At 36.9% G+C, this 15,728-nt stretch overlaps 1 protein-coding gene across 2 annotated transcripts in view; it reads left to right on the top strand.

Moving 5' to 3' along the window:
• dpydb (dihydropyrimidine dehydrogenase b) overlaps positions 1 to 15,728 on the top strand; it is a 303,194-nt gene that overhangs the window by 125,895 nt on the left and 161,571 nt on the right. For both annotated transcript variants that reach the window (XR_012386199.1, NM_212893.1), the window contains 2 exon segments: positions 10,268 to 10,452; positions 13,018 to 13,233. Coding sequence is in view for 1 of the 2 variants with exons in the window: in NM_212893.1 (NP_998058.1) it covers positions 10,268 to 10,452; positions 13,018 to 13,233 (401 nt within the window). In the remaining variant the exon portion in view is untranslated.

Below are 15,728 nucleotides of genomic sequence, written 5' to 3'. Positions count from 1 at the left end.
AAAGAGACTTCATTGTGAGCTACAGTGAATATTTTAACTTCATTGACACATTGACAAGCTGCAATGCAACCAGCACTGTGAGATCAGATGAGAAGTGGATTATTTCAGGAACCACAAATGTCCATGCAATCTTATTAGTTTAAATCCAAATACATCTGAATTATTTACCAGAACTGATACTGGCAATAGTGAAAACATTAGCTAGAATTCAACAATGATCCAGTTACTTAGAGGGATAGTTCACCCACAAAAAAAAAAAAAAATTCCTTCACTTGATCAAAACCTTTTGGTGTTTCATTCTACTGTTGAACACAAAAGAATGTATTTTGAAAAATTCTGGTTGCTGGGCTGTATTGTCTTCAATAGTATTTTTTTTTCTTCTATTGAAGTTGATAGGCTTCAACATCCAGCATTTTTCAAAATATCTTCTTTTGTCTCCAACAGAACAAAGAAACTCAAATAGGTTTGAAACAGGTGAAAGTAAATAAGGACAGAGTTTATTTCTGGGTAAAGTTTCCCTTTAACATGTTAATTTCATATTGAGTTTTGGCAGAACACATGTATTAATTATATTTATTAATGTATTATTTATTAAATGTATTAATTAAATCTATGCATTGTTTTAAAGGTAATTTAAACTCAACCAAAGCTACTGTCAAATTACCACATTTCAGAGACAAGTTTATTTGATATTATTAAAGGGCACCTATGATGAAAATAATCTTTTGGGAGTTGTTTGGACAGAATTGTGTGTATGTATAGTTTGTCTACAGTTATGTTTGGGTGATTTTAAACACAATAAGTCTCTTTTTTTTTAATTCCTGGTGTTAAAATAGGATCCAAATCCCTCCCATTTTAAGGCCCACTGCCATGTGACGTAGGAGTGCGGTTTTCCTGCCCACCGAATTGACTGACAGCTACATATTAACATGTCTCCATAGTAACATGTATAATCATATCCACAAGACAGGACGTGCACAAAGCAACTGCGATTAAAAGATCTGTTTAGCTCACTGTGATCAAGTATGAGTTTTACAAGTTTAAAATGTTTTTTTAAATCAGTGCATGTTCATGAATTACAGTGATTTTATAGATATCCATACAGCAGAGGATAGTAACATGTATCCTGTCTCATTTGCCATCTAAAAACAGTACAAAGTTAAGTGTGTGTGTGTGTGTGTGTGTGTGTGTGTGTGTGTGTGTGTGTGTGTGTGTGTGTGTGTGTGTGTGTGTGTGTGTGTGTGTGTGTGTGTGTGGATGTGTGGATGTGTGTGTGTGTGTGTGTGTGTGTGTGTGTGTGTGTTCGCCGTGTGTGCGCACACATGAACTTTGTAACGAAATTGTGTGTGACTCATCATTGCAACTTCACATGCCAAATACACCAAATAATCATTGGGAAAGTTCTAACTGTAGGATCTCTCATAATTGTTACATGAGATCTGCTTCCTTCCTGTGTCACTGTGCTGTTTATATTATGGAGATTAAGGGTGCTGTTATATCTTCAGTTCAGTTCATTTGATCTAGATTGATCTAGACCAAAGGCAATACATGATACATTTTAGCATTTTCTGCCGATTTGGGTCCTTTTCACACCACTCTGATTGCTTTGATCAGAACTAGTTGAAAAGAACCAAGATGCAGTCATGTAATTTAGCAAATCATTTGTTGGTAATGCAGTTAAAATGGGGGATATGTGAATCGCTGCATTGCAGTCTACAGCATTGCACCCCTATATGTTCTGTTTGTGCTCCTTATCATACCTGTCAACATTGGCATGTAAAAATAAGAGATATGCCCACCATAACATCCCAAATTACTAAATATGTTCATCTAGAGCTGCTTCATTGTCTTTAAACAGTTACACGGTCGGTAATATGTTTTATTATTAATATTTACAAACAAAAAAATAAATAGTATACATTAGCAACGAATAAAATAGCAGTTTATAAACATTTCAGCTTATTAAAGTTAATAGTTATTATAAAGAAATATAACCAAGTTATCAAATCTCATGAATCTTTTCTTCACTTTATAACTTACCCATTCTGATTAAAGAGCAACGAATGAATCCCATTTATTTAGATTTTTAGTGTGATGACATTAAATAACAGTGGTGTCACTTTAAAAATGCATACATCTAACGTTCAAATGAAATCATTCGATTGCTTTCCTAACTTTTTTACTCATTTAGGACAAAATTAGTTGTGTTTGAAAGAAAATCCACCAAGATTGACAACTTTAGATGTTATTATTATGATTTATATGTACAGAATCTGTTTGGGGAAACTATTTATCACTATGGAGCACGTCAGCTGACAGTCACGCACCGCTATATGAATGTTTTGAGGATTGCATAGGAGGCACCTGTGATGAAAAAGAAGGGATTCCTGCCGTTTTTATATTTATTTCAAAGTGTTTTAATGCCTAAATAAAATGAAATCACAAAACAGACTCACATTTAAGTGTAAGGTGCTTCCACTGTTGGTTTGGTGGTACGGGTTGCGTAGGGAGGATTGGCTCTTTAATGTTTATTGCCACCCTTCATAGAACGATTGGAAATATGGGAGAAAAACGGAAAAATGCCTTTACAGAATAATAGTGTAATAGAACTGTAAAATACGGTATAATCCCAGGAAAAAACTGGAGGGTTGACAGGTATGCTCCTAATGTTTAGTAAGGGGCTTGGGTGTTCTTTGTGCTATAACAGTTCATCTGGATCCCTGTGGTCGCTGTTTTCTCCAGTGCACATATTGACAAATAGCAGTATGCAGGTTTTCAGTAATGCACCTTTTCTTCATGCCAGCGCATTCCTGTCTGCACTTCACACAGCGGCATGCATTCTATCTTCTAATGGAGCTTGGCAATGAGCAGTTGTATGAGAAGTTACTCTGGAGAGTACTACTGGATTTTGAGAGGAGGCCATTTCATTTAAAGGGAAGATCTCAGGAGTCCCTTAGATTTGTCACACTCCACAGCCTGTGTGTGTGTGCGTGTGTGTGTGTGTGTGTACGACACACAGACATAGAGAGAAAGGGAGGAGGGAAACAAACAAGAAGGGTGTGAGGATGTGTTTCTTTTTCTTTCTTTTTTTTCTTTTTTTGCTGAAAGTGATGAGGCCGGCAGTCTTCATGATCACTGGAGCGTCAGGCGAGGAGAGCAGACGGAGGGACCAGGGGATTGGTCTCGAGAAAAAAAAAATGGAAAAGGAAGGGGGAAAAATACTCAACAATAACAGCCACAGCAAAAGCATCAACAGGGCCGTCAGGGTTACAAATTCCTCTGCTTGTCTCACGCAGGCATCCAGAGGGACTGTCATTTCTTCCTCCATCAAAGACATGTCTTCATTTTTCAGCTTAAACAATATCCAGCAGTCGTTAAGTGAATAGTTGCGTGTCCTCGGTGGCAACAGAAAAAGCGTTTGGACACTCTAAGAGCACATGCGTGAGATTTGTGGCTATCAGTGTATAGTTGTTGGCTTTGATTATGTTAATGCACGCTAGTGAACAGACCTGAATTATTGATGACTCATCCCGCTCAGAGGTTTGCTCAATCAGGTTCTTTTTTTAGAATGAGAATGGTCCTTCCCCTAAAATGGCCACTTTTTTTATTACAATTTAATAATAGTTAGGTAAAATGCTCAAATCTAAATATGCATAGGAAATGTGATCATTTTATGTAATGTAGAATTTACTGCATAAATACATATTCTTTGGTTTCATCATTTTTTATGCTTTTTTTTTTTTGCATATGATCTCTTCATTGAACAATGACAAGCATTCATTTTCTTTTTGGCTTAATTCCTTTATTAATCAGGGGTTGCCACAGCGGAATGAACCACCAACTCATCCAGCACATGTTTTATGCAGCGGATGCTCATCCAGCTGCAACCCATCACTGGGAAACACCCATACACTCCCATTCACACACATACACTAAGGACAATTTTATTAATTAATTAATTCATTCATTCATTCTCTTTTCAGCTTAGTCCCTTTATGAATCTGGGGTCGCCACAGCGGAAAGATTCGCCAACTTATCCAGCATATGTTTTACGCAGCGGATGCCCTTCCAGCTGCCACCCATCTCTGGGAAACATCCATACACTCTCATTCACACACATGCACTACAGACAATTTAGCTTACCCAATTCACCTATAGCGAAGAAAGGACATGCAAATTCCCCACAGAAATGCCAACTTACCCAACTGAGGCTCGAACCAGCGATTGTGCTCTTGCTACCCACTATGCCACTGTGATGCCCGATTAAAACGTGTTTTATGAAAATGAATAAAACAGTTATCTGTATTTGCAAATTAACAGTACTAAAAATCTACAGAAGATGAACTATTAAATATATACTATTGTTTCCTTCCCTTCATATGATGTGCTTAAGTACTGTATATAATGTTATTACATAAACATTCATTCATTTTCTTTTCGACTTAGTCCCTTTATTAATCTAGGGTTGCCACAGTGGAATGAACCGCCAACTTATCCAGCACATGTTTCACACAGCGGATGCTGTTCCAGCTGCAACCCATCTCTGGGAAACATCTATACACACTTATTCACACACATGCACTACGGACAATTTAGCCTACCCAATTCACCTATAGCACATGTCTTTGGACTGTGGGGAAATCGAAGCACCCACGCAAACGCAGGGAGAACATACAAACTCCACATAGAAACACCAACTGACCTAGCTGAGGCTCGAACCAGCGACCTTCTTGCTGTGAGGCGACAGCACTACTAACTACAGCACCGCATCGCCTATTACATAATATCTTACATATTCCCCTGTAGACATTCCCCATTACATATTTGAAAGAAAGAAAAGAAAATGACCATGCGTTTGTGCCTAATTGCTTAATTTGCGGTGCTTAATGGGAGTTGGCAGAGCTAGTGGTTATTTGTTTGTCAAGACTGATTGATGGATTTTGAAAAAAAAATTAAAGCATTTATTACTGTACCCTTTTATTATCTTATGGATGAAAACATTCACTGAATTAAACAGCTGTAAAAATGCATCAGATTAATTTTTATTTTTATTTTTTTACATAAATCTGTTAATTCACCTCAGTCCTGATCAAAACTACTAAATACTGTAGGTTTAGAAAATTACACGATTTTAACTCTTTCATTGCCAGGTTCACAAATTATCTCAATGATTTGGTAAAAAAATAAAAATATATATATATATATATATATTTATATTTTCAATATAAAAAGTAGCTTTTATTGGATTTTTTCACCTTTTATCACTTGCACGTGTAAATGATTAGTTACAACATTGGCTTTGATGCGTTGTTGGATTTTCATTTTTTTTCCCCCTCATTTTGGTTGCTGTTTTTGCTCTATTGACTTCCATTATAACTACATGTGGTGGTGTATAAACACAGTCTTTGTTTTTGTTTACTCCATGTAGTTCTGAGAACTGAGATGCATATTTTGATTTTCTCATACACATCTAGGTAAGTGCGCAAAGGTTACTCTCACACACAAACATACACATAGAAACACTTTAATTTGCAATTATACTCCATTAAAAATCCAGAAACTAAGCTTTCTTGCACAGGCCTATCTAAAGCGTTAATGGTACCAACTGATGATCAACAGTAAAAATGACAAATTTTTTCTCTTCCATTCAGGAAAACTTGCTATCAATAAAAATTGCATGATTATATGGGCTCACGGTTTTGTAATCAAAATGTGGTTATAATGGAAGCAAATGGGGTAAAAACAGCCACCAACATAATTTCAACAGTTCACACTTAGCTGATGATTTATAAAAGCTTGTTTGGCATGCTGTCCCGGGAGAGAGCCCCTAGCTCAAGGACTCCTCGAGTCCGGGGCTTCCTCCCGTTTGGCAGAGCGAGAGGGGAGCCTGAGCTCGGTGGATATCAGAACTCCCCCGCTGCGGTAGCTAAGGGAACACGAGGGTTAGATAAATGTTTGATTGTTATGTATGTTGAATGTCTTTGGATGGTGGGAGGAAACCGGAGAACCCGGTGAAAACCGACGCGGACACGGGGAGAACATACAAACTCCTCACAGAAACATCCACCGGTCCTGAGAGACCAGGGCCGGCGGTGTTCTTGCTGTGGGGCTCGCAGTGCTAACCACTAGGCCGCCATGTCGCCCAGTCAGAGGTAAAGGAGAAGAAAAGGGGAGGAGGGGGGTTTCTTCCAAACGAAGATAAAGTGAACTGAAAACTGTGGTTATTTATAGTAGCTTAGGGCTCGAATGATTGGAAGATACTGATTAGCAAATTTGAGACCGGCCGTGATAAATCATAAGCACGTGATCCTCTCAAAATTAGTTTATGAATAAACTTCACTTAAAAACAATGCATTAAAGGCAATGTTGTTTAATATTTCCAAGACTTTGATAAAAGGTAAAAAATGAATGCTTTTTATATTATAAATACGTAATCTTCAGTGTTTTTTTACACCAAATCAGTGACATCATTTATAACATTTAGCTAGAGTTAAAATATTGTACTTTTCTAAGCAGTTTAGTAGTTTTCTTTTTTTTTTCAAAGTATTTTCTCAAAATATTTGTCAAAATAAGATTTGTCACATAAACTCATTATGCAAGCTGAAACACAGAGAAATTATGGCCAAATTAAGACTCAAATTCACCCCAGAGTGGATGAAAACATCCCCAAAAATACAAATATAATATAGTTTTCCCCCATTCATACTTTATGATGTGCTAAAGCCGGGGTGCAGTGTTTACAGTATCTCTACCCCTGATCAAACACACCTGTATTTAATAGCCAAATGCTTATTCGGATCCTACTTAGTTGGTTTAGTTGTGTCTGATCAGAGTTGGAAACACTGCAGGAACCTTCCAGGCACCACTGTGCTAAATTGTGGAACAATTTGGCATTTCAACATAACTCAGAGTGACTGACTGAAGGGGAAACAGAATTTTACCACAAGCTACAGTATGGTGCCAACACTTTTCAACAATGTATACAAGAGTAGAGAGCCCCATGTATCCTATTTATTTATTTATTTATTTGTTTGTTTGTTAATTTATTTGTCTAAATAGATTTAAAGTATTTTTGGCTAAATGCATATGCTATTTGCAATTTGTTAATATAAATTGTATTTAGTTTTTTTTTTTTATATTTCTAAAAACTTTTGAAAATGTTTACAGCAACTCATGCATATAATATTAGCACATTTTCAGAGTATTGAGAGACTGCCACAATTAAATAATTACAGTTGTTGAAGAATCAATCATTTTTAGCAGAATCACAAGGAAAGCAGTTTGCCAAGAATTCACCTGTTAAAAATAAGATTAAGTCATAATCTTTCTTTAAATGCTATATTGTTAAAAACCACCACCTCCATGGTGAAGATGAATAGGATTTTTACCTTGGGGACCTAAATGCTGTGCTCTGTACCATACCTGCACCTGACTAGTGAATAGCGAATGACTGCTCAAGGCTATGAATGATCCATTCAACATGTTCCATCCAAACCAATGCACAATACAGCATGTCAGTACAGTCTTGATACAAAATACTGTACACTGTCAACAATAGAACTGTAAGAAAACTGTAAGAATGCCATTGCATTAGATAACAAAATATCAAAAGAAAAGACACACATTTGAAAGACAAGTCAGTTTTTTGCCAAACATTTAAAAAAATGAGGTTCATTTTGTTGTAAAAGTATCTGGTTGTTGGAAGTATCTTAAAGGAAAGTGAATATGAACAGCACATGTGGTTATCTGCCAGGACCCCTGCATGACCATGAAGAAAAATAACTACATACAAGCATTCAGAAGACCTTGGATGTGTTAAAATGGTCAATGGAAAAATATGTTGTATTTAGGTGGGAAAGTAATGAATGCAGTGTTTTATTTAAGTGCCATCATGTGCTTGAATTTTAAAGGCATTCTTTTGTGTAATTCATTGCAGTCCTACTGTTAAACAGTTGGTGAATAAATGAAATAAATGCATCTATTTACAAGTGTCTATTTGCTTCAGTCTAAAGCTGATATTAAATTGTGCAGTTTCTCAAAAAACTACCTTGACAAAATGTGGTCTACTTTTGGTCGCATTGAACAGTAAAACTGATCTATAGTGTCATTCATCATATGGCACTGCTACAGTATACTGTTTACACACTCTGTACTGTACAGTTAAAATATTTGAACAATTACTAAATAGTGTCACACTGTTTGGCTATCCTTTTTTAAACTTTCATTGTGATTTACAAAAGTCAAAATGTCATTAAGTGTATTTGAAAAGTATATATCAATACATGATATAAATCTTTATACTTGGCCACTGTTCTTCAAGAGACAAAATTTTACCTATATATTTACCATCAGCGTTGGGGGTAATGCATTACAATTAATATGGGTTACGAGTAACGAGTAAAGTACTGCATTACTTAAAAGAACAAAGTTATTATGTTAAACATGGGCCAAGATTTTGAAAGTATGGCTGCATTTTGTCTTAAAAAAAAAAGCTACGGGGTGGAATGACGTCGTTTACTTTTTGCATTTACCAGTTGACCGCTTACCTCCGTATGGACTGCTTACCTGCTGTTACGTTTGTCCAATAGCTCGCAATGTACGTCGGACGCAGAGAGTAGTTGACCAGGATGACGGGGTTCGAGTCTGAAAAAGAACGGTTCCAGAAACCATGCAAGACAAAAACAGAAGCCAAAAAATAAAATAAACTTAAAAATAACATGGTGAGAATGTGGTAAAATCTGAAAATGTGATCAAAATCAGGCAAGAGCTTTTATTTTTCTGAATTGTTTTTGAAATCAATGTCGGTTGAGTTTAGGGAAGTGGGTGCTTTTGAAAACACTATTGGTTGGGGAAAACACTAATGGCACTCACGAGAGAAATTTGAAGTCTCAAAAAGTGTAAACTGCGGCCTCTGGTGGATTCACGAAAACAAAAACTGCAAAAAAATGTAGCTCCTGGGATGTATTTGCCGCTCCACAGAAATGTATATAGGGGTACATTTTCAGAATGAGCCTGGGTTGATAACGATGCCATCGTCCATCACCGATGACCAATAGACAACATGATGCTGAGCCAGCATCGTCGATCCCCCGCCCCGCCCCTGTCGCAAAACAGCGTTGAAAAATACACACTTAGGCCCTGTTTACACTAATACCTCTTAGTATTAAAATGCCATTTTAGAATGAAAATTATCCACATCCACACCGTGTTTTACCTAGCATTTCAGAACAGCTCTCCATCCCCTGAAAATTCACATTACGTGACCACACACACACACAGATACACACACACACACAGCCCCACACACACACAGCTCCTAAAGAGCAGTGCACGTCGGACAGTTTATCAAGGATATACTGTTGGATCACGTTTCATATAGTTGTTAAATGTGATATTTCAATAATTTTGTCTTTATCTAACCACTCTTCGGTCTTTTGAATCTATCAGTTAACATGTCACAGCATCAGTTTACTGTTTCAGTCTTTCACTTTCACACTACTTTATAACTTTAGTGAAAACCTCAGATAGTGTTGGTTGTGCACCTTTTTTACCGACCAACCTTCCACGGATAAAGCAATCTACAGGTGGTAATTTGTGTGCAGCTTATCTTTATTTATTTATGATGTGTTTATGGGTAAAACAAAGACCATTAGATTATATTTATGTATTTTTTTAAAGCAGGATTCTCATGCTAACTGTAGTATCAATACAAACCAGTATTGCTTTTTCAGAATATTTCAGACATGAACCCATATTGAATAAGTGGAGCAAAGCCACACCACATGAAACAACTTAATCTTCCATAGTTTAATGAATTTGATCAACATTTTCAAACTATCCACACTTTATGCGGGAATGTAAGTGATTTGCTTCAACGACCCCTTTAAATACAAGATCAGTTTAGTGAATTTTGACGCTCTCAGTCTCACCGGCAGAGCAGTAAAGGCAGACAGCGTTTGTCGCCAGGGAAGTCCAGAGCGAACTTTGACGTTCTCGCCACCTTCGGTGTGAACTCACAGTTTGAAACCTATAATCAGTGGCATCCATAGTATAAATAGCAAATATATGCAAGTCAGTGGTTAAAGGTTTTCAACATTATTCAGTACAGGTATATCTTCTTTGAACAAGTTAGACTTTTTTGAGTGAACTATCTCTATCCCTTGCTAAATACTAAATAAAAGTAAGTACTTCTTTAAAAACAGTTTATACGGTGCGTGCTGTCGCTCTAACTCCACATTGCTCTTCTCCACATTGTGTGCTGGAACAGTGACGAAGGCCCTGGATCCAATAAAGCTGAACCGATGGGGGACTCCTGAGGTGAACAGCGAAACCATGCAGACCACTGAACCCTGGGTGTTCGCCGGCGGAGACATCGCAGGCTTTGCCAACACCACCGTGGAGTCTGTCAACGACGGCAAACAAGCTTCCTGGCACATTCACAAGTACATCCAGGTGGGCTCTCCACTCAATAAGCCAATCCATCTCATTCTGCATTTGGACGTCTTACACAACATACTTAGTGTTTGGCCACAGTTGTGTAGCTCTGAGAGGCTGCTTCACAATATGAGTCAGTGCCAGCAATTTACAGCATTAGTGCAGCACTCAAACTTTTACGCTCGCAGTTTTTATAGCGAGGGCATTATTCCATAGGGACGCTTTTTTTGGTTTGTGTGTTTTCCCTCAGGGTGACTTCTTGAGCACTTTTTGGCTTGGAATACTCCGATTCTTACTTCGTTTTCCTATTAGAAGACTGCGATTTCTCTGATTTCGCACACAGACCTAAGCGGCAGCATAAAGAGCAGGTTCACATAGAGGTTAATCGCTAATGTAACTGTGGCCAGAGGAAGTCACGCTGAAGTGTTTGTTCGGCAAATTCATCCCCCCATCCCACCCCAGCAAAAGCATTCTGTAATTCTGGACTACAGAGAAAGAGCTGTTCAAATATTTGCTAATGGGTTCAGCGGTTCAAGATCACGTAAATCATTGGAAGATGCGATCCATTTTGTGGTGGGTGTTGTGTTTAAATTTTGGTTTTAGGGCTTTGTGTATGGATTTTCGGTGGGATGAGATGATGCTCTCTAGCAAGGGCTGCTTGCTTGTCTGGATTTTTAAACTCGGAAAAAGCTGTGTTTCTGTGCTCGTAGAGGAGACCAGAGGCAGTTGTAACACAATAAATGTACTCAGTCACAAACAGACTAGAGTGATGACACGTACTCAGCACATGCTCAGTGCAGCCTCTGTCTGCCAGAGAAAAATAAGGGCCATCATTTCTGCTTGTCAACAAAATAAAAAATGACTTTGCGGCGTGAAAGTGTTCTTTTTATACATGTTCAACTCTTTTCTGTTGCTATCTAAAGTTTTAGACGTAGTGTGTTGTCTAAAATGAAAACAAATGACACATTCTTACACTTTAACAAACAACTACTGTGTAGGATTTTATTACGACTGTTTGGAGGTTGTGACAAATTTTAAAATAGAAAGCACTTTAATATTATTTATATTATACTATATTTTAGTTATCGATAATATGATAATATTTGTAGTTATTGTATATTTTATTATAGGTCAAACTGTACAATAAGCGTCCATTAGCTATTATTAGTTCATGTATTTACTTACATAAATAAAGAATGAACACTAGTACAGCATTTATTAATTATGGTTTAACATTTACTAATACAGTATCAAGTTGTGCTTGTTAACGTTTTTTAATGCACTGTGAGGGATGCAACAATGATCAACATTATTTTCAGTATCTAACATGAATAAATGAATCCATTTATGGCTGCACAGTATATTGTTTCATCATCGATACTGCAATGCGAGTTCACAACAGTCACATTGCAGAGATCTGCAATGTAGTTACAATTAACAACATAGTGGAGTAATTTCATATTTAAACCTTAGAGTGAAAGTTTATTATTTGCATGTGTAATAAATGAAACCTTTACAGCTTAAAGGTTAATTGTACATTATATAATTATTTACTCAAAACGGTACAGCGTTATTATTATTATTATTATTATTATATGATTGTTCAATTTTTGCTTATAAATACTGTTTGACTTCCCAGAAAACCTTTAATAATTGTTTTTTTTTTTTTGCATCTTTATTTTATTCTATTTAACTTGTCTTTTTTATTATATTTTATGCAGATCACTCCCCTATAGAATCATCCCAATTGATCAAAAATTATAAATTCTTGACCATCTATTCAAGTCATCTGCTGAAATTGTATTTATATTGAATATATATATATATATATATATATATAACCTTAAATCCTTAAATAAATGTATTGTTTATTGTTTGTTCATGTTAAAAAAATACATTAATTAACATTAGCTAATGGAACCATATTATACAGTTTTATTTTAATATTTTGTATGTATATATAAATATAATGGATGTTTGTTAGGATTAGGCTTGTACCAATACCAATTTTGGTACCAAAGCAAATCTCAAAAACCATACCAATTAAACAACACTATGTTTATTAACAAAATTGTGTAACATTTAAATGGCCCTAAAGGTTATCCATGTAATTTTCTTGAGCATGATTTAAAAAAAAACAAAAAACGAATGTATTGTTTATAAAGAGAGAGAGAGAGAGAGCATAATTCACATTTAAGATGTCAGAAAGTGCTTTATCATAATATTCAATATATATTATTTACCATAACATTATTATAATATTAATTATATTATATTAAAAAGATCTAAAAATAAGTAGTATTCAAAAAAGCATACAATTAAATTATATATATATATATATATATATATATATATATATATATATGTGTGTGTGTGTGTGTGTGTGTGTGTGTGTGTGTGTGTGTGTGTGTGTGTGTGTGTGTGTTTTATTATTTTTTTATTATTATTAACAACATAGAGTAAACCTATGCATCTGTAATCTTAAAAGTCAATGTGAATGTAAATTGATTATTTGAAACCTTGCTCATTTAGCAGATATGATGTTCTTATAGTGATTGTTTATATGTAATTTTTTCTCTGCAGTCTCTTCATGGTAACACAATAAGTGCCACTCCCAGACTGCCCTTGTTCCACTGCGCCATTGACACAGTGGACATCAGCGTGGAGATGTGCGGGATCAAGTTTCCTAACCCCTTTGGACTGGCCAGCGCTCCTCCCACGACCAGCGCAGCCATGATCCGCAGGGCCTTCGAGCAGGGCTGGGGGTTCGCCCTCACCAAGACCTTTGGCCTGGACAAGGTATATTTACAGAACACATCAAATCAACATGGAGAATGCCATAGGCTGCACATGCACTCATGGCAGGGTTTGGGTGGTATGTTTGTGTGGGAAGCGTGCACTGCATTGCAAAGTATCAGCAGAGCAAAGTCTTTTGTACAACATCACACAAACTGAAACCTTGGCATAAATCCCCGAAAGGTCATAAGCATATGAAAGCACCAACACTGGGCACTGCTAACAATAATGCAACCCTTTCCAGCTTGCGAAACAGCACACGCACACACACACACACACACACACACACACACACACACACACACACATATGCACACACTTATAACACCAGCCATAATGAGCCACATTCTGGTGGCTTTAAAAAAAGAGCTGGAAAACCAACAACCCTCCCATTAGGCAGCCATGCATCTGCCTTGTTAGCAATGTAACATTTGTTCTTGACAGGAGGTAAAAAAAATGAAACAGGCATGAGTTGTTTATTGAACTCCAGCAGAAAATCTTTTTGTTTTAATTTACTTTCTAATTCAAGTGATGGGAAAATTAATCGGTAACATCTGTTTGTTCTGGGCTTACTGGCAGTCCTTGATTAGTGGAGCTAGAAATGGAAATAGAATAAAAAAAAGAAAGGAGAAAAGAGCGCAGGGTTTGAGTCGTATCAGATGTCGCCATGGCAACAGCAGGAGGCGTCCGCGCAGCTCTCCGATCAGAGCGTCACTTTCACAAAGAATTTTTCAGAAAGCCAATGACAACGTTTAAAGAGGCTTCAAAGAATAGCGAAGTAAGTAACGAAGGAATGAAAGAGCGAACATTTTCAAAGAGATTTGCCGTTGCCTGGAGAACTCAAAATAGTTCAATATTTTTGAAGTATCTAAATGAAGTAAAAGAAAATATATACGTGTAAAAGTTTAATACCTTTAAGTTCTTATGGAATTTATAACTTATTCTGTTGTATTTAACCATAGGACTTAATGACGTTGCTGTAGCACCACCACCACCACCACCACCACTACTACTACTACTACTACTACTTGTTACAGTCGGGGATTGGGGAAAAAGAAGCTATGTTATTTTATTTATAATGAAATAGACGGGAGAGCACTTGACACGAGAAAACAGCAGAAACCATGTGCTCACGTAAATAAGGACAAGAACACGGAGCCAATGAGAGAACTCATTAACTGCGTGTTCCTAAGACAGCACTAACGCCCAATTCACACGGCACCGACAGAGGGCGTGTCTGAAGTTGGGGCTGATGCGATCGCCATAGCAGCATCAGCCAATGAAATTAGTCAGCAATAGGCCACTGTCTGAGCTGGTGTATTTGCATACAGCAATCTGATTGGCTGACGCTTCCGTCGGCGCTTGAAAAGTTAAGCAAGTCCCAACATTTGCAGCGAGTAACGCCTCTGACGTGGCGCTGACTGATCCACAATGCAGTTCGGCAACGCCTAACGTCACCCATTCAAAGTGAATGGAAGGCATAGAAGCTGACGGCCCGTGTGAATGGGGCGTAAAAGCACAACACTGAAGCACACCACAAAAGCACGCAACCACAATGTAAACACCCAGCCACATGCTTAGACAACACCAACATTATTAGATGCAAGACACGAGCACACGATAAATAAAAAAACATTCCCGTGTGCTCACTCATATGCAACGCGCATGTGTCATCTTAGCGCAAACCGAATCAACTAGACTGAGACGCTGAGAATGAAACAGCCAAATTCCAACAGAACCAACAGAAATATGAGTACAAGAGTGCAAGTGCCAAGCAGTGGACTGGAGTGGCAGAACCCTGACACTACTAATACTACTATTTTATTTAACCATTTTCCCAAACTCAAAATGCTGTCAATGATAAATATTCAATATGTAATAAATATTAAACAATTACAATTAACAGTACAGCATCCACATCAATAGCCACTGACAATAATTAAATCTGAAAATATACAGGTAGGGAATAAGTATAGATAATAAAGAAAAAAAAACATATTTCTATAGGTGCTGTTGACTTTACAACCGAAGAAATACATATATGCAAATAAAATAAAGCAAAATTGTTATACAAATTAAGTTATGTGTAATATAATGAAATGACAAAGTGAAAATGTATTAAACACATAAAGAAAGGGAGATGTAAAAAGGCAGTGAAAGTCCAGACACCAGCTCAAATCTTTCAGTAGTTATTCAGCAACCCTCTCCCCTTCGTCATTGTAAATTAATATTAGCTGTTTCAGTCCAACATCTGCATACCAGAATGGTGAAGATGAAAACAGGGAAGACATTTCAGCAAGACACTGATCCAAAGCACAGCCAAAGAAACTCTCAAACGGTTTCAGAGAAAGAAAATCAAGTGTAGAATGGCCTAGCCAATCACCTGACTTGGATCCAATAGAAAATCAAAAATCAAAATCAGATTTGATAGATGTGACCCACAGAACCATCAAGGTTTTTACACTCTTGAAATCTGTGGAAAAAAATCACACCTGAGC

The sequence above is a fragment of the Danio rerio genome, chromosome 2 (assembly GCF_049306965.1).
Source record: "Danio rerio strain Tuebingen ecotype United States chromosome 2, GRCz12tu, whole genome shotgun sequence".
Classification (NCBI taxonomy): Eukaryota; Metazoa; Chordata; class Actinopteri; order Cypriniformes; family Danionidae; genus Danio; species Danio rerio.
Note: the sequence above shows the minus strand (reverse complement) of the source record. Positions and strands in the feature narration are given on the sequence as shown.